Source organism: Primulina eburnea, chromosome 11 (genome assembly GCF_022965805.1).
Source record: "Primulina eburnea isolate SZY01 chromosome 11, ASM2296580v1, whole genome shotgun sequence".
Taxonomy (NCBI): Eukaryota; Viridiplantae; Streptophyta; class Magnoliopsida; order Lamiales; family Gesneriaceae; genus Primulina; species Primulina eburnea.
Window position 1 is genome coordinate 40,088,260 of NC_133111.1, and position 19,777 is coordinate 40,108,036.

The following is a 19,777-nucleotide window of genomic DNA, read 5'->3' on the forward strand; positions in this document are numbered from 1 at the left end:
TATATATATATATATATATATATATATATATATATAAAAATCTCAAAACATTATGTTGAGATTTCGTCACTCCGTCACCTACGTAGGCACCATCACGATCGCATCGAGTCCTTGGAATGAATACAACATGCCTCATTAACATAGTTTGAGCTTTTTTATAAAATGAGCACAAGACTATTGGGTTGAATTCTCGAAAGAAACGAGTTAGGTTGAGCTCCCTTCTATTGGTCGGGAAAGGATATGAGCCACCAAGTGTAGCACACTCGATGGGCTATCCGCTGATGCGGGTTTACACATTTTGTATGGTTTCATATCTGACGATATCCGAGTGAATCGAGTGAGCTGGGTCGGGGCAATCCACCAAATTTGATAAGAATTTTTGTTTAGGGAAAATGAGCAAGTAGATATATCTGTAATGAAGTTTATCTGTGATGAAGGTATATTTGTAAGTTATGGCCTTCACTGTGACCTGCAGACAAAGAAATGAACTCGTGAATGGCGTCGAAAAGGTGTCTGGCATGACCAATCCGATAACATGCTCATTAACTTAGTTTGAGCTTTTTTATAGGCTGAGGTTTATAAAATGAGCACAAGACTATTGGGTTGAATTCTGAAAAGAAACGAGTTAGGTTGAACTTCTTCTATTGATCGGGAAAGGATATGCGCCACCAAGTGTAGCACACTCGATGGGCTATCCGCTGATGAGGGTTTACACATTTTGTGTGGTTTCATACCTGACGATATCCGAGTGAATCGGGTGAGCTGGGTCGGGGCAATCCACCGAATTTGATAAGAATTTTTTATTTAGGAAAAATGAGCAAGTAGATATATTTGTAATGAAGTATATCTGTGATGAAGGTATATTTGTAAGTTATGGCTTCCACCGTGACCTGCAGAAAAAGAAATGAACTCGTGAATGGCGTCGGAAAGGTGTCTGGCATGACCACTTCGATACTTAAGTCAGCAGGTATATGTGAATGCAAGAACTTCGAAACAAGAATGTCTGAATCCTTGAAATGTAAAACATTAATGCTATTTATAGGAAAGAAGTTGATGATACCTTGTATTCAGTGTCTACTTACCACTTGTAATCTTAATGTTGACTTCTTGTCACGCCGTCTTACTTTTCCATCATGTCACATCAGTAGGATTTTGTCAAGAACGCTTATCGATGTAAGATTTTACCTACTGTCGCACTCGAGTGCGGCACTGTTATCGAGGTATCCGGGTAGAAATCATCCGGGAACTTATAAGAGAACCCGGGCTCCGGTAGCCCGAGAAGAAAATGTCTCGGACATCCACATTCTCGGCTTCAGAAGAATCCATCTCCAAATTGACCTTGATTTGGGATATCCATTTAATCAGTTTTGATATGCTGCACACCTACCGTGTACACCTATGTGAGCACCGATGAGGTGTCACTCACCCATTAGACACGGTAAGGTGTGCAGCATATCAAAACTGTCCACTTAATATAATGGTCATGGATGACTCGAGCTCTTATACTAAACTGAGGTGAAATTATTCAGTGGAGCGTGATATTTGTTTTATTGATCCTCTATCCATGCTTCAGTTTTTATTTAATTTAATAGTGAAGTTTGATCGAAATTTTAAATTTATAGCAAATAGATGTAATGAAAAAAATCAATAAGAAATATGGAGTCTGGACAATGATATTTGATGGGAGTTTCACAAACCATATTGAATACAAAATGCCATCCAGTGAGAAAAGGATCAGTTGGAAATTAGGTATATCCCCACCAATTTTTTTCCCACTAATCATGGAACCTTCTAAATCTGATAAATTGAATAGTTCCGAGTCCAATGTGGTTGGCCTTGTGTCATAAAGTCATTCAGCAGCAGCCATTTTCTTTCCCCAGTTTCCACCTCCTTTAATCACCAACAAATCATGTAAAAGCACTTGTTGGAGTTCAACAGTTATCCACTTATATATACAGATAGATATAGATAACACTAGCGCTCTTTTAACAGCATTTTCCTAAGTAATCAATCAAAATAGCACGAGATTCTTTCACTGTTACTTGTATGAACCAGAGACTTTCTTTATGACTTGCAGTTGCTTCAGCATATTGACTTTTGGATTCTTGTTGAGTTTTTTGTGGATGATACGATGTTAAAAGTATTGGGTTTTCCTTAAGGACGAGGAAAGAAAAAGATGGGAGGACTGTGTTCAAAGCAGAATCTGAAGCCGAATCCTTACGCAGGTAGAGGCATGGGTGGAGAAAAATTGCATCATGAGAGGAAACAGGTTCATGCGGATGCGGCTAAGGTTCTGATGACTCCACCTGCTGTGAAAGAACCCATGGAAAAGCATGTGGTAGTGAAGGAGTATCCAAGATATTCGGCTAGGAACAACGCAAGTAGTGGTTGTGATGAGTTCTATGATGGGATTCCACGGTACCAGAGGAGTGCATCCTTGAAATCCAGATCACGGAGAGCCGCCAAGGTGGTTATAATAATATATGTATTTATCACCGTTAGGAGTGGTGTTCTTAACCGAAAATACAACAAAAGACGAAATGTTCGAACACCTGGTGGCAGAGGTAGAGGGTGGCAAGTGGGGAAGCTACCATCCTCTCGCTTAAAATCTTCCACTAGCATGTGTATACTTTCTTGTTTATTATATGTATACGACTATATGAAATTTTTTCCTCTCCATATTGTTGTCGATGACACAAGGTTTTTACGTTGATGTGAGAATCGAGAATGACCCGTGTAATAAATATCATGGCGTTACCTGTTCAAACTTTTTGCAGGTTTCAGATGGGAGTTCTGGTTTAAGCCGGGTCGGCAGTTTTGGGCTTGAAAGAACACTGGAAGTATTGGGGAGACTTGGGAGCAGTGCGAGCTTAACAGGTGGATTTGTTTCAGGAACAACAGCAACCAAAACCAATAAACTTTCGATTCTAGCTTTTGAGGTTGCTAACACGATTCTTAAAGCTTCAACGCTTATGCAATCACTTTCAAGGCGAAGCATACGACAACTCAAAGAAGTGGTTTTTCCTGCAGTAGGCGTTCAACAGTTAATATCACAAGACATGGATGAACTTTTAAGGATTGTTGCCGCAGACAAAAGGTCGGCTATGTAAAGATTTCAGATAGATTGAATAATGTTGTGCCGTATTAGCAGTTTTAACTCTTTGAGTTGTGAAAGTTTATTACAGGGAAGAGCTGAAAGTGTTCTCCGGAGAAGTGGTTCGTTTTGGAAACCGGTGTAAAGATCCTCAGTGGCACGATTTGGACCGTTTCTTCGAGAAGTAAATCTTCATAACCTTATCCATCTTTTTGTGTTTTAAGGTCATTTTGATTTTTGACTATGATTGCAAAGTTTTACCTTTCCAGACGTAGCAGAAACTGTACCCCTCAGAATCAATCAAGGGAACTAGTAGAATCAATGATGCTGCAACTGATGAGCTTGGTTCAACTTACAGCTGTTAGTGTTTTATTTTCTTCTTTACCATTGTCAACTTGGTTTCATTATAAAACTGCCAAAAGATTGAGCAAAATTTGTTTTACCGCGCGGTGTGTCCACAGGAACTACAACGGGAGCTGCACACATTGGACAGGCTTGAACAAGATTATCAGTTTCAACGAATAGAGGAGCTCAAATTCAATGCTGCTGGAAGAGGTTACATTAACTTTATCAATGTCATTGTGATACATTATATCAACATGCACCTGTCAACTGATATTTATGGGGGAAAAAGGCAGTTGAGTGTTCCTGAAAGGCGCTTTCAAAGTTTTGAAGCGTGTAAGGCAATTATTTTTGTTTGATCTTAGGTGACATGGACAGAAGCCTAACCATTTTGGCAGCTGAACTGAAAAGCCAAAGGAAGTTAGTGAAAAACATTAAAAAGAAATCGCTGTGGTCCAAAAGTATGGAAGAGGTAGCCATCTCTCATGCTTATTTTTAAGAAAAATATATTCCCTTTAATTGTATACAAGCTCACCTCGTGTTCGAGATTTTATCTATGAACTTCTGTCTCAGCAGTACGAGTCTAAAATCTTCAATAATAGTCAACAACTCACTTTTATCTTAAGTCAAATGTAGTTTAGCAGCATTTGATCTTGTAAACTTTCAAAATTTTAGCAGTATTATAACATGGCTTGATTTGTTGAATCTTTGCTGTTTTTACTTTCCCTCTCTCAAATTTTCCAGGACGTTTCTTTGCAAGTTCTGTCTAACACCGTATGGCAGGTTATGGAGAAGCTTGTAGATATCGTGCTATTTTTAAATCAAGAAATAAGCAATGCCTTTGGCAACACAGGTAGTAGTTCAGTCTCAAAGGAAGTTATCATCTCTGTACCTAAAGCAGAAGAAAAAACACCAGAAAAAGGATCCGTCACTTATCAGCAAAAGTTAGGATCTGTGGGACTCGCATTACACTATGCTAATATCATTCTCCAAATTGACGCAATTGTGAGTGAGTAGTTAGATTTTCTCCCATGCAATTTCATCTTATGAGTTTCAGTTTCGTGAATCGCATTTCTTGTGTGATTAGGCAGCACGTTCGAATTCCATACCCCCAAACTCGAGAGATACATTGTATCAGAGCTTGACACCAAACTTCAAAGCTTCTTTACGATCCAAAACACATTTTTTCCACATTGAAAAGAAGGTAACAGCTTATATTCTTATGTTAATTTCTTCCAATATCAGCTGTTGTTAGCCATCCTGAAAAACACAAGCTCGAATTTTTGCTTGTTTGAAGCCCAATGTGGCAGACATCAAGGACGAGATGGAAAAGACGTTGTGTTGGCTAGTTCCTATGGCCACAAACACAGTCAAGTAAGATTCAAAATCTCGACCAAGTTCACAGTTCTAAATAGCCTTTTCCACACGTCATGAATGCTTTTCTTCATCATGTATGTCTACAGAGCTCATCATGGATTTGGTTGGGTCGGAGAGTGGGCAAACACCGGGTTAGTACCTAGTACTACTGCTTTTAATGGATTATTTATTTGTTTATACTCATCTGCTTATATTCTTGATAATATTTTGGAATTCGCGGGCATGGTTTGTCTGAACTGAATCGCAGGACAGTTGGAGCAATTGATGTTATGCAAATGGAGACGCTCCACCATGCGGACAGGCAAAAGACAGAAGCTTATATTCTTGAGCTCCTGTTGTGGCTCGACTATTTGGTAAACCAGTCCAAGTCTAGTAAAGCTGGAATTGTCAGGATCGATACTTCAGCTAGTTTCTCGCAAAGTTCGAGCCGAGCCAATCACAGTTTTCAGCATGATATGAAATCCAGGAACCAAGATCAAGAAATCAGCAAAGCATGACAAAAGTAATGTGGTGATTGTAGAGGCAAGCTTAAGATAATGGATGACTTCCTGTGGTTTTTTTTTTTTTTTTACAGAAATAATGTAATAAACTCGTTTATTTTTCATGCCCCAAATAAAAAATGCTTGTTGTGCCTGATTTATGCTTGTAAAGATTGGAACTTGGACCTAACTCAACCCCAAAAGCTAGTTCAAGGGGAGATGATTGTCCAAGCCAATATATGTCACTCAAAGGTTATTTATCCAACCGATGTGGGAAAATTAACACATCCCTCTCACGCCCAGGAATGAACATCTGGAGCGTGGAGTTTACAAATGACCCAATTTTGGGCAGAACGGGTGGCCTAATTATAGGCAGTCCAACACATAACGGTGAAACCCGGGCTCTGATACCATGTAAAGATTGGAACTTGCTCTTGGGGTTGAGTTAGGTCCAAGTTCCAATCTTAACAATACTAGTTCCAAGCAGTGGGAAACTCTCACGAGGGACTTCTATTATGACTATTGAGCTAAACAATGCTTTAAAATATTTAACAAAAAAAGAAAAAATAATAAAAATCACTCAACTTGATTTAAAATATCACGTCTGTCAGATGTATGTTTTTAAGGTATTGGGTTATTCTTTAAAATAGCTATCCTTGAGCAATAAAAAAAAAACCAATTTTTTTATTAGTTTCACAAAATTATTATTACACCTTCAAAATCGGAAAAAAAAAAAAAAAAGAGAACAATAACATGCTTAGAATGATTGGCTAAAAACGGAATAGATCGTAATCTTGAACATATGACATTATTTAAAAATGGAGAATGTTAATATCTGAGAATCTGTCAAACTTGAGAGACTCCTGAATTGTTAAATTGGTATGATAAAAGATAATGGTGCAAATAAATCGCGCCGGATCGACATATCATTCAAATGTTATCCGATTCAAATCGAAGTCATATATGTTTGAACCTCAAGTCGAGATTATTTTTTTTCGATAACCGATGAGCAAGTAAGAACCTTTTGTTAAACCCGAATTATTTTATATACGGTAGTTCACAAAATTTGATATTTTATAAACATAATATAATGATATATTAAACAAATGTATTTCAAGCCATTTGAGCAAATTTTCAAGAAATATTTTAAAAATCTATGAATATTTCGAGGTGAGCTTGATCTCTCGAACTCTAATTGAAGCCAAATTTCTGCTAAAAATATTTGATTATTCAATTTTATCGAGCTCGAGGTCGAATTCGAATTGGTATTCCACTGGATTCAGTTTCTTTATACCGTAGCAAAACCCAAAGGGACAATAATAACAATTATGAAATTGTGATGGTTATTACGGTAAAAGAAAAGGAGACAATCACCATCAACTGATAAAGTTTTGCCAAATTCTGCATAAAATATTTCACTACTTGGGACAAAAACAGTGAAAACATTACGACATATGGGTACCCCTTGTCGGACGACAGACATGGTTCCTCTTACGAGCATGTTCTTCGTTGTGATGCTGTGTTCGACATGCTGATCCGTACCAACAGTCTTCCCTCTGTAGTGCCTCTGGAGGTAGATACTACAAAAATATACAAATAATTTAATCATCAGAAATTGCCATCAAGAAATGATAGTTACTTTCACGAGGAAAAGATCTTGGGATTAGTTCATGCATGTTGATGGGTGAAAGGTTAGAATTTATTCTAGGAGTTAAACTAATCACAAAGAAAGTTGTCCAAAATTGCGAAACTAAAATCAGAAAGAAAGTTGTCAGAATATGTGCCTGTAATATTCTACTTGATTCCTAACTAGTACAGTTACTAACTAAACTTCCAACTCGACAGTGCAGAAAATTATGAGAATAAGCCACTGAAATTGAAAAATTGCTCAAGGAAAGCTTACATGTTTTGGTAATGTGACTCGGAACCAGTATAAGAGAAACGAGACTAATTTGTCGTAGCACTCGCTGCAATTAAAGACGAACAAAAATAACAATTTACTTTGTGCTCGGATTCAAGAAAAAATGGAGGTATGAGAAGAATGAGTTATAAAAAAATTAATCCTCACATGTGCTAATTAGATTTAATGAAAGGCAAAGAACATAGCACGATGGCAGCCATCATCTTTAACCAACTTTACGAGGTCTAATTATATTCAGTCGACAGTAAATCCCAATTCAGTAGCTTGTTGAGTTTTTCAGGTTTACGTAATAATGAAATCGATCTGATTTGCATATAAGCAGACATGTATAATAACATAGTGATGTACAGAATAACTTACTTGCAGATGTATGTCTGTGGATTGATCATCTCAGAATGATTCAACGGTAGCCTTGCCCTATCTAAAAAGAAGGTGAAAACCATTCCCGTAAAACTTTATGAGAGTTGTGTCAAGTGACATAAGACAGTAGTCACAACGTTTGCGTTAATAAACAAAAGTGATAAAAAAGGACTTGCCTATTTCTCGGTTATGCATTTTCATAACCCATTCTGAGATGACATCGTGCAATGATCTTCCCATCTGGCTTATGCATTTTTCAGTTATCTGCAAAGAGAGAGAATAAATGAAGATAACAAACAAAAAAGAAAGAAAAGAACAAAGAGAAGAAAGAGAAGTATAAAGATTTCCACACGTCTTGTTCATGTCTATTCTTTTCGTGCACCAAAAAGGGTATCCTAGAGACAGAGCGCTCCATAATCTGCAGAATAATATTCATCAAGGAAAAAACAAAAAACATAGAAAATGGTATTTTCAACAACAAAGACAATTCACCATGAAAGATATGGAAAATTCTACATTCGGCGCAATTCTCCAAAATTACGAGACACGCATTACACCAAGTCAGAGACAAAAATCCAAAATCACTCAGCTAACGATTAATCAGCATCAGGAGAAAAACATGTGCTTACGGGTTTCAAAATTTCAAGACTGCAGACAGGATGGATATCACTTCCTGTAACCCCAAGGGAATGCCAATAGGCACCACAAAATGCACGATCACATCCTAAACCTTCAAAAGAAAGGAATATTCTCAAGTTCGTACAGATTTGTTGCAACTCATGGTATACGATGAAAATACAGTTAAACGCGGAACCAATGCACCACAACTTAAATATAAGAACAAATGGTTTTCCTACCAATGCTAGTAGTTTTCACATTCAAACCAATTATGGTAGTTCCGAGTTAGATGTTTCCTTCCTCCTTCTAGTAGACTATAGATGCTAGTGACATGTATGATCATTTACAAAGTAAATCACGACCTAACCATCCTCAAGGTAACATACCACTTGAATGGCAGGTATTTATGTGCAAAGGCACAAACCATAGCAGTGAAACAATACCTCAACTATGTGTTAGAAACTGTCACTTCACTGCTTAGGCTTAGTCCTAAGAATATATTTTCATAAATGAAAATACAGGAAATAACCTTTTTCATTATGTTTTGAAAATAATTTAGATAATCCATAACCAATTTCCTTTTCCTCCCTCCTCTTTCGTTCTTTTACTTGTGTCTTGGTTATTAGTGGTTGGGATTCACGTGGAGGCTTTCGTTGAAAGTTTCAGGTTTATTCAACCTAATAACTTAAAGCACATATATGATATGGGGGGAGGGGGGAGGAGAAACAAAACCATTCAGAATTTACAATCAGAATACATCAAAATTTTGCAAGTGCTCTAGTTCTAACAACAGTTGCAGAGCAGCCCACCGCCCAACCCCCACCCCAAAGAAAAGGAAACAGTTGCATTTGTTCAAATACATAAACCCAAATCTGCAGACAAATTGACAGAAAATGAGAATCAACAAGCCATTACAGTGTTGTGGTACACTGGCATTTGATCTGGAAGGCATCATCCCACCACATGTTTGACATTGAAGATGAATTGTGTTTTGGTTGCACTGGAAACCAGCATACTCATTGCCTGAGATACATGCATGAAAATTTCACAAATGAAAGATACATCTAAAATTTGAGTAAGCTAGTGAGAAATATATCGAATAACTGATTAAAAATTTAAAACTCCAGATAAAATCAGCAATGACACTAAAAATTCTATCACCATAAATGAATAAGAATGCAGAAGTTTTGAGTCGTAAGTAGCTAATGGGTTTGCAATGAAAATAGAGTGGTTTATATCTGCCTCCTCTAAAACATTAGCCAGAGTTTTGACACTCAAGCGTCAAGTCATAAAATGTTTATGATCACCACATTGAGGGCATGGTGCATTCTCCTCATCTGGTGAAGCACGTGCTCTCTTCCTGTTAAATTTCCTTCCGCTGCTGATTACCTATAACAACACATTGGCATTCAGCAAGTCACTCTAAACGTATGTACCAAATTCTGACAGCTTAATGAACCTATACCGATATGTAAGATTTAAAAATTACACAGAACCCACATAAAAGGCATCTAGACATGGCTCAAGAGCTTTGTATAGTCATCCATGTTCAACTCAATCAGAATTTTAGGAAATACTTAATATCCAAATACTTATCAAGCATCGTCTACCAAGTTGTTTAGCGGATAAGTGGAAAGTGGGATGAGAAGGTCTAGGATTTCTCTAGTTAGTGGGATGGGTATATGCAGAATAATGAACGGTAAAAGTCAGTTACTTAAAACATTTGAACACATGGTACAAAATAATCCTTCAATAAATTATGGTGTTTCTTCAGAGGAGAGTAGAAACAATACATCAAATATTTTATCATTGATTTTATAAATGCATATATATGAATCACAGAGCAAAAATCTAGCATGAAAGCAGGTTTATAGTTGAGCATATAACTGAATAATATAACCTCAGTGACACAAAGGAAAAAAAAAGATATGAAGAATTCTCAAGTTCAGCGTGCTAAAAATTCATCCACAATTGCAGCTGAAGTTTGACTTATTTTCTGATCAGCGCAAATATACCACTTACAAGGGGAGATTTAATTGATGCATATGAATCTAAAAGTGCAATGTCTTCACTTGAACGCCTTAGAGTAGAATCAGCTCGCAATATATCCTGTGCAGACAAAATATGAATTTAAGACATAAAGAACTGTAACCCATGCCTTTCCAAGCAATTCACACCTTGTTCTTGAAAACAGCAAATAACTGATGCAAGAATGCATTCTGCTTGATTGGACTTCATGTTTTATGGAACTTAACATATGAATATTTTTTCCAAGCTTTGCTCAATAGAAATCAAGTTCAAATACAAAAATTAATATTTTATCAAATTTAATTAACTTCCAAATTTTTACTGAAGAATTGGATAGAAACAGAACCCACCAGTATCTATCTTCACCTACATATGTGCATGATAAAGATTAAAGGGAAGAGAAAAAAGTGTTTTCCAAATGAAATTCGACAAGAAAGCGAATAGGAAAATGCTTGACAAAATGTTCAAGTTTGCTCCCATTATAAAAGAAGAACAAAAAATACAACAAAGATGGAAATAGTCAATTTGACCAGTAAAACATGTAAAAGATTTAAGAAAGTCGTACAAGATAGAGAAAACATTCTTTGATTGAATTTGTGTGCTAATAACAAATAAACAGCTATACACAATACTGGCAGCAGAAAACCCCATACCTCTTCAATATTATGCAAAAAATGGTTCCTTCCAACAAATTGCACAACTGCTCTACACTGTGGACATAAAATACTAGAATGTTTCTCTCGACACCTTTTCAACCACTCCGAGAAGCACCCATTGCTGGATGAGACAGGAAGAGGTAAATGATAAAAAAAATATATGAGATGGAAACTGGTAGGAATTAGAGGTTGGCAGATATACCAGAAATTGTGAAGGCAAGGAGCTACAGTTACAACGTCATGCCAAACACTTAAACAAATAGAACATTTTGTGTGTTCGCTATCAAGAACTATCTGGCACAGACAAATTGAAATCAATGTCAACTGTATCAACAAAATTAAGAGAGCAAAGATTATGCTTGAGACTGGATTCCGTCACCTGCAGCTGTTTCTGGCAAATTTTCTCAGCAGGCATTACTTTGAATCTGTACCTCATAAACCCTGATAGCAGTAAAAGATGGGTAACTTAAGTCCCCCATTTCTAAGAAATTTATAAAACATGATTATTTAACCATCAATCGTTTGTGATGAAACAAACTTCTTAAAAAGCTGGAAATGTATTGAATTTTAACAGATGAATGGTTTTGGGCGAAGGATTACAAGCATCAGCAGAAATTTTGTTAAAATACATTTCAGAAAGCTTTGTCGACTGGCTGATAACAAATCTCAAAGTCCATGTATGCACTAGTTGCTATTATTCCCAAATACTATTGCACCTCAATCTCACGACATTTCAAGCAATCTTTTAAGCCATCGAATACCTGATGCATTTCAATTCCATAGTGTATAGTGATGATAGACATGTGTGAAGCCAACATCATTAGTGTTCGAAAAATAAATAAATATGAACTATGTTGGAAACTTAAAAAGCAGAGCCTCGACCATATGCCGTCCTGGAAAGTGCTTCAGATGCTTGGACACCAAGATAGAGAGAAATGTATATAGACAGTGATTCTCCTTGAACATTAGATTCCATAAAAACTTCTCAAGCATTCACAGCAACTTAGTGGTAAAGTTCCTCCAACTCTCATTGGCAATGTATCACATGTCTGAACTAAACAAAGCTGAAAGCTAGTGTTACACAGATGGTGGGAGAGAAAAAGGAGGACAGGTTCAGACAAGAGACTTAGAAGTGTATGGATTATACATACATTCCTTCATTCTAATACATGTTTTTTCTGCAGATTTTCTACCTGTTTTGTACCAACTCAGCTTCTGTTTCATAATAATTAATTATTCCCTGCAGCTTTTCTTGTAAGAACAAGTACGCATGAACCCTAGTTGCTATTGTAGAGGATCAGCTAGGACACATACAGAGGTGGTTAGACATTTACCACCAACTAATAGTTCCATAATATGACATAGATACAGAGTCAAATGCATAACCAACTAAAAATGGAAATGACCAAAATTAACTTTTACCTTGAGCCTCAGGACCCAGGATTATTTCGCTGCCACAAGTGATGGTAGTTGTATCATCATCTTGAATCGCCGTGTCATCAACAAATATCGAATGAGAACTAGATAGCAAAAAACATAACTGTCAAGTGCTTGGGGATTTTTAAATGTAAGCATCTTATTTTACAAAAGAATATAGTGCACCTCAAAATGAATCAAACATGCAACTGGCTTTCTCCAAATATCTCAATCAGTATCAAATGTCAAGCAAATGATAGTGCTATCGACCAAATTTAATGCACTAGCACATAGATACTTTTCAAAGGAACAGTTCTTGTCGCTAAACTTTTAATAGCACTTATTCTTTGCTAGAGAATCAAATTATTAAAACCATCAAAACTAAAACAAATATTCCCCATTGGTAAATAAATTAAATTTGAACCAAGAATCCATGACATCAACTTTTTGGTTGAAGTCAATTCATCTTCCCAACATCATGTTCATTTCAAAAAGGGAGCTCATTCTCAAAGCCAACAAGCGCATTTTTTACTGGCAACTTCAATTGTTATAGGTAAAAACTTTATTCGGCAATTAAATAGAGGATTTCAAGATCATTCTAACAAACTTCCAGAAAGACATTGACTTTAAATTTTGAGCAGATGCAATTCTATCACAACAAAAACTTCTTCCCAAAACTAACACAAAAGCAGAGAAAAATTCAGCAAACACAAAATAAAGTAGGAAAAAAATCACAAACCACATATTCTTCATCAAGGCAGAAACTTGATCCTTGTTCCTCTCTATCCTGCACCACTCTTGCTTTTCACTTGAAGAACTCTTGATCTCCGATAAGACAGTGACATTATTTGATCTCAACTCTACATCTGGATATCGTGAGTCCAACGGCACTGCAGAAAGAGGGAGCAAATGTTTATGAAGTCCAAGTTAAAGAAACAGTGTATCTAAGTCACCATCAAAAATCCAAAATTGTATAAGGGACACAAAAAGATTCCAACTTGCTCTCATTCCCAAAAACAGGCAGTCATTTGAATTGAAAAAAGAAAAAAAATCAACCAAAAACAAAAAACCAAGGAATATTACATTGCACACCTCTCGTCATGCCAAGCGAAGGTCACAGAACAGTATCTGATCAATCTTACACTACATATCACATACTAGAATTTGAACGCACATTGATCATCAAATTTCCAGAGACCTGGAAACTATACGCATCGCAGAGTTGACTCAATCTAATAAATTTAAATCCACAATCAAAAAGAGAAAAACGAAACAACATGCTTAATCTTTTCTTTTAAACTTAAAAAACATAAAAAAAAACATGTCATGATTCTATTCTTTCCCTACTTACCCAGTTTAGCCCAAATATCTTCACCGGAAGAAGCGGCCCCAGAGTTTTCTCCCCTTTCCATTCTCGATTCTGCAAACGGCGTCCACTTGTATTATTATTGAAAGGCCTAATAATTGGTTTATTACACGGAGAGTTTACATAGAAGAACAGGATGAAGGTTACAGAAAACTAAATTAATAATAATAACAAAAACTTGTCTCGGAAGGATTTAAAACTAACACCGTTTCGTTTCAAAAAAGCTGTTGCTACTCGCGGTGGTGGTTTTTAGTATGGGCTAATTGGACCAATTTTCCCATAAAATATCTATAATGCATTAAATACTTTATTAATAGCTTAGGGGTGTATTCAACGTGGAAATTTATTGATTTTTAATGATTTTTGTAGATTTTAAAAATCTAGAGGTATTCAATCAAGATTTTTGCATACTCTATAGAAGTCTTGTGGTATTCAAAATAGACTTTCATGAGTTTTAAAAAGTCAAGTGGTATTCAACATTGACTTTTATAAACTCTATAAAAATCTACAGGTATTCAAATTTTCCATGGACTTTTAATAACTCCATGAAATTCATTGACATACAAACATTAAAGCCTAAGGTACAACTACAAATTGTAAAAAATTGTATTTGGTTCACCCCAAAGATTTGAATGGATTTTTAAAACTTCTAACTTTCTCTTTGTCGCTTCACATCACATATCTTCATATCTTCTCTCCTCTCATCTATTTTTATTACTCTCTCAAATTTTCGAAGTGTATCTCTATATATATTTTCATATTTCTTTTTCAAATTTTTCATTTTATGGCTGATTGTTCATTTAATAATTTTTTATTTTAATAACACGGGGAAATTTTGAATTATAGAATTGATTTTGTGATTCTTAATTTATGATTTATACAAATTAATGTAATATTCGATAATAATAAAAGATGATCAAAAAAATGTTGTTTAATTCTTAATAATTGAATAGTTTCGTAACAACAATGTTTTTTAAATTCATTTTCGTATTTTTAATTAATATGTAAGCTATGATATTTTTATACAAAATTATATTCACACAATAATAAATAATATTATTTTTACATTTATATTATCAATTTAAAAATAAGATTACATGTTAATCAATTGATGTATTTTAAAAAATTTACAAACATGCATATAAACCCACATATATATACATGTAAGGATTAAACGATTTAACTTTTAAACAAATAAATTTATTTATTAATATAAATATTAAAAAATCACATGTTATAGTTAAGTACAAAATTTATAAAATTCTATAAAAAAAAAATTTACAAAAGTCTATAAAAATCTTGCAAAAAAGTCTACATAAATCCACATAAATCTGTTTATAAATCTGTGAGATTCCATAAAAGTCAATAAAAATTTATCAAATCCATAAAAGTCTATCATTTAAAAAAGTCATTAAAAGTCATCAAAACTCTGAATTGAATACACCCCACTTAGTATATTTTTTTTTCAAAATTATAAAAATTCAATTACATACCCCATCTATATATATAGGTGTATGTAGAACAATCAAAACGGATTAGATGCTCTTTGTCTTACCAAATAAACGAGTTGAGTTGATAATTTCTTGATTCGTCGACACGGTCCACCTTTTAGATGGGTTGGGAAAACATCGCGGATTAATCCGATGAGCTTGTATGTGATTGGTTGGCTGAGACGGGCTTATCCGCAACCCACTACAACCTACTATTAGACGGGGCGGGGTGGCTTATCATTTGGTGGATTGTGAAATTATCAATCCAACTCACCTATTTTGCAAAATGATCGTTCATGTCTAGCATGATATTAGTTCACGTGCCGCTTACGAGAATTAATATTTTGTTCAAATAATATAATTATATATTAAATAAATATTTTTCATCATTTTATTTTCGATACTCGCAAACATGTTTGAATATTTCAAACCGATATCTAGCATTGATTAGAACTAAGAACCAAAAACTTAAAATTTTCTCTAATAAAAAAATTAAATTTCCAATCTTCGAAAAACTCGAGCTTCAATACATTTATTTGAGATCAAATTCAAGTCTTAAAATTGTGGTGATATCTATCTCTTACACAACTATGTTATGATCACAATTTAAAAATCAATTGTCTTCTAAAATCCTAAATGTTTACAACTCTCAAACACATGTATTAATCCATTCATATTTCACTCCCGGAAATACTGTATTTGTGCTTTAAAAGCACGAGATTTTTTTTAAACTTTATTGATTTTACAAGAGTGAATTTCCAGGATAGGAAATGCAATTTGTGCACAACCAAACTACGAACAATAAATATGCTTAATAGAAATAATACATGATATGGTCGTCAGTCAGAGAGCATGGAATGTTCGAGCACATATATAAATAATAATGGGTGAGTGATATTGACGTCACTCAGTAAGCAGTGGTCGTTCGAGTAGATATATAATAAATACACACGATCTTCGAAAAGAAGCATATCATGCAAAACATATTTCGTATAACATATATCATAAGCATAAACATAAGTATAACATTGGCATAAACTCTGATATTCATATATTTTACATAGTTTACTGATATAAGTCCTTAATTTTTACTTCTCTAAAAGAGCGAGACCATATAACGGTTACAATCTCACCGTGTAAGGGCCATAAATTTTTGTACGTTGAGATTCACACTCATATTCAGTTAAATTCTCACATCACCAAAATATTGGGTATCTTATCACAAGAAGAAGAAGAAAAAGAAAAAGAGTAATTTTGAAAAGTTTCAAAAACAAACTGAAACAATTCATATATAAATTATTTTAAAACATTAGCTCACTTACATTAAACTTGATAAAATAAATGTAGATGGATGGCTTGGTTTGAAATCCTTGAAGAACAATTGCAGGTATTCGGTCAGCGTCTGGGCAATACTTTGATACCAAGTAAAACTTTAACTCAAAAATTTGACAGCACTTAGGGAGAGAATTTCGAAAATATATAGTGAAATTTAGGTGTGATAATGGGGCCTTGGTTATTTGTAGAGGAAAAAATCTTACCATAACTTAGTTGATATTTCTTCCATAATTTTGAGATAATGCTTCCATAATTTCGAGATGTTTCTTCCATATAAATATTATCTTGAAAATTTTGAAAACTCGGACGTCAAGTTTATATAATTTTTGAAATTTATATTGGAGTGCGTGATTGAATGTAAACTGTTTTCTTATACAGGTTCATAACGTATCTAGACTGCATTAAATTTATTACCTTCCTTGTTGGGAAAAGTACATTGCATCTGTTATTTTCTTCCAAATTTGATTGATACTCTGATCCCTAAATTTCGAATCCTTGAATATATTGTACTAGATTTTCAAATTTAATATATTTATTGGCTTGAAAATTCTATATATCATGTTTTATTTAATATTTTCGAATTTATTATTACTTACAATAGTACCAAAATTTAGAAAATACAATCTTGTACATGTCTATAATTAAATAAATAATTAAATACCAAAAAATCGTAGTTCTCACATCACTCTCTCTTTACTGGAAGTTTCATCCTCGAAACTCGAGTTAACTTAATCTTCAAAAAAGTAGGGATATTACTTGAGCATTTTCTGTTCAGTAACTTCTATTTTGTGTGGTTGGATCATTGCACCTTGATGTAGGGATTAGCACATCGTCTCAATATTTGGTCCTTGGTGTCCACAATCCTAACAGAGACATTTACATATTTCAGCTCTTCACATAGATTATCTTCGATCATGAGCGGTTTAATTTCTGAAACATGGCTTGCGTCGAGATTTATTTTCTTAAATGGGACACGTGGAAGACATTGTGAATCTTTGACATATCTGGTGACAATGATAATTCGTAAGCCTATGTGCGCATTCTCTCCAGAATTTCGAATGGTCTTACATATCGAGGATTCAATTTTCCAGTTTTACTGAATCAAACGACTCATTTCATCGGCAAGACCCTTATATAGGCTTTTTCACCAATTGTGAATTTCACGTGTCTCTTTTTAAGATTGGCCCAACTCTTTCGCCAGTCTCTGATAATGATCGATTTATCCATTGTTTCTTGGATAAGTTCTGACCAGTTATGACTTTCTCCCCTACTTCATCCCAGTATAGTGGTGATCGACACTTTTGTCTGTACAAAGATTCATATAGAGTCATTCCAATGCTGATGAGATAACTGTTATTGTAAGGGGGCGTTTGGTTTGGGTGACAAGGTGGGTTTATTTTTTTAACCCACCTTATCCCTCATTTGGTACGCGTGATTATTTAACCAAGTCAATCCCTCCTATAAATGATTAGGTTATATTAGGTAGGTTAAAATAATACCTCCTTACCCCCTAGGATTATTTATCCTACTCTTAAACCATCCTATTTTCCAATTTTACCATTCTCCTAAATTCAAACTCACCACCACTTCCCTCCACCGACCGCCCACCGGCCGTCGCCGCCGCAGACTGCCGACCGCCACGATTCCGGTCGGTCACCTCCGGCAGCCGCTTCCAGCCGACCACCTCCGGCAGCCGCCGGATGCCGCCAGCCGTCGGAGCGCAGCTGGCCGTCGGAGCACCTCCGTTGCCGGAGTAAAGAAAAAAAATTATCAAAAAATTCAAAATTATCAAAAAATTCAAAATTATCTTATACTTAAAAATCATACCAAACATAATACTATTTTACGTCATATATTATATTTCTATCACAATCATTTTTTTATCATTTACATACTAATCATTAGTTTATCATATCCTTCCAACCAAACGTAGCCTAAGAGAACTCTATCAGGGGTAGATTTTCACTCTAATTACTATTGAAGTCTAGGGCACATGCTTTCAGCATTTCACTTTTGTTTGACCATCAGTTTGAGGGTGATAAGACATACTAAGAGTAACTTTCGTTCTCATGTCTTCTTAGAAGCTCTTCCCAAAGCATGAGACAAATCTCACATCTTTTCCTGACAATATGCTGGCTTGAACTCCGTGTAATCATACGATATTGTCCATGTACAGGATAGCCAACTTTTCCAAGCTATAGTTCACGTGGACGGGGCAGAAAGTGCGTAGATTTTGTGAGTCTATCTAATATTATTCGTATTACATCAAAATTCTTGAGGTCTCTGTACATTTTTGTACTATCAGGGTGAATCGAGAATTTTGATTTGTGTTCGGTCATCAGTTCCTGGCGAAGGTTATCGGTGTTAGGTACGCACAAGTGTCTTTTCATCCTTAAGACTCCTTTGTCATCAATATGAAGATATTGGGACTTCCTTTCTTTGACTCGTTCTTTAATTTTTTTCAACATTTGGTCTTGATCCTTATTTAACTTGACGGTTTTCGCAAATATGTCTGAGTAAAGAGTGAAATTATGATCACTTTACTCATGTTCTTTCGACTTAAAGCATTAGCCACCTTGTTTGCTTTACCTGGATGATAGCTTATGGTCAAGTCGTAGTCTTTTAAATCTATCGTTTTTGTCTCATATTTAACTCTTTTTGGGTAATCAAATATTATTTGAGGCATTGGTAGTGTGTGATGATTTCACACTTGACACTATATAGATATTGTCTCCAAATTTTCAAAGCAAATATCATTGCTACCAACTCGAGATTGTAAATATGATAGTTTTGTTCATGTTGTTTAAACTGTTTGGGTACATATGCAATCACTATTCCTTTTGGTTGAGTACGCATATCAGTCATTGCTTTGATGCGTTACTGTAGATGGTAAAATAATTACCCTCGGTAGGCAACACCACACTGACGTGGATGTGAGCTTCTCTTTCAATGTTTGGAAGGTTTTCATGAGTGACTCAAATTAAATATGTCTCACAAAATTAATACGTGAGACTGCTCACTTGAGTTTTTGTTCTAAAAAAACTATAATTTTTTGAATAAACCCCGAAAATTACCAGTTTTAAATTATTTGCTTTCTACAAAACATTTCTCACCCTCTCTAAAACCAGATCCAAAAACAAATCTAAAAAGCAAAATAATATATTCAAATAAATATTAGATCAGCGAAGCATTAACATTCATATGTTTGATTAAACAAGATTTCAACCAATAAATTAATTAGAACAGTAAAAATATACAAAAGGAGAGCAATTCCACCAACCAACACGTCTGTGTC

General features: G+C 35.0%; 2 protein-coding genes across 7 annotated transcripts; one reads left to right on the plus strand and one right to left on the minus strand.

Moving 5' to 3' along the window:
* Positions 1-1,845: 1,845 nt before the first annotated feature.
* LOC140806018 (protein PSK SIMULATOR 1-like) lies at positions 1,846-5,449 on the plus strand. 4 transcript variants are annotated; one of them, XM_073162450.1, is made up of 12 exons: positions 1,846-2,467; positions 2,778-3,097; positions 3,186-3,278; positions 3,364-3,454; positions 3,556-3,649; positions 3,802-3,908; positions 4,181-4,289; positions 4,338-4,441; positions 4,524-4,640; positions 4,734-4,810; positions 4,900-4,944; positions 5,061-5,449. In XM_073162450.1, the coding sequence occupies exons 1-12, from the start codon at positions 2,177-2,179 to the stop codon at positions 5,308-5,310; spliced, it is 1,698 nt and encodes a 565-aa protein (XP_073018551.1). In that variant the 5' UTR covers positions 1,846-2,176; the 3' UTR covers positions 5,311-5,449. The 4 variants fall into 4 exon arrangements, with proteins under 4 accessions (XP_073018551.1, XP_073018549.1, XP_073018552.1 ...); XM_073162451.1 differs by having other exon boundaries at positions 1,847-2,467; positions 4,220-4,289; XM_073162448.1 differs by having other exon boundaries at positions 4,181-4,441.
* A 1,163-nt stretch (positions 5,450-6,612) lies between these two features.
* LOC140806020 (uncharacterized) lies at positions 6,613-13,905 on the minus strand. 3 transcript variants are annotated; one of them, XM_073162453.1, is made up of 15 exons: positions 13,643-13,905; positions 13,031-13,181; positions 12,298-12,395; positions 11,255-11,316; positions 11,078-11,169; positions 10,873-10,996; positions 10,214-10,300; positions 9,502-9,580; positions 9,107-9,214; positions 8,203-8,303; positions 7,926-7,991; positions 7,746-7,837; positions 7,574-7,630; positions 7,196-7,259; positions 6,613-6,872 (listed from the first exon to the last, which is right to left on the minus strand). In XM_073162453.1, exons 1-15 carry the CDS (start codon positions 13,701-13,703, stop codon positions 6,738-6,740), a joined length of 1,377 nt encoding a protein of 458 aa, XP_073018554.1. In that variant the 5' UTR covers positions 13,704-13,905; the 3' UTR covers positions 6,613-6,737. The 3 variants fall into 3 exon arrangements, with proteins under 3 accessions (XP_073018554.1, XP_073018553.1, XP_073018555.1); XM_073162452.1 differs by having other exon boundaries at positions 9,499-9,580; positions 13,643-13,904; XM_073162454.1 differs by lacking the exon at positions 7,926-7,991 and having other exon boundaries at positions 9,499-9,580.
* Positions 13,906-19,777: the final 5,872 nt, after the last annotated feature.

Bases quoted from the DNA above. Each gene is read 5' to 3' on its own strand.
- LOC140806018 (XM_073162448.1), top strand. From the start codon at position 2,177: ATGGGAGGACTGTGTTCAAAGCAGAATCTGAAGCCGAATCCTTACGCA. The intron at 3,909-4,180 runs GTAGCCATCTCT...CAAATTTTCCAG, and splicing joins GGTCCAAAAGTATGGAAGAG to GACGTTTCTTTGCAAGTTCT. The intron at 4,945-5,060 runs GTTAGTACCTAG...ACTGAATCGCAG, and splicing joins GGAGAGTGGGCAAACACCGG to GACAGTTGGAGCAATTGATG.
- LOC140806020 (XM_073162452.1), bottom strand. From the start codon at position 13,703: ATGGAAAGGGGAGAAAACTCTGGGGCCGCTTCTTCCGGTGAAGATATT. The intron at 10,301-10,872 runs GTATGGGGTTTT...TTGTCTGCACAG, and splicing joins TTTTGCATAATATTGAAGAG to GATATATTGCGAGCTGATTC. The intron at 9,581-10,213 runs GTAAGTGGTATA...GTGTTGTTATAG, and splicing joins CATCAATTAAATCTCCCCTT to GTAATCAGCAGCGGAAGGAA.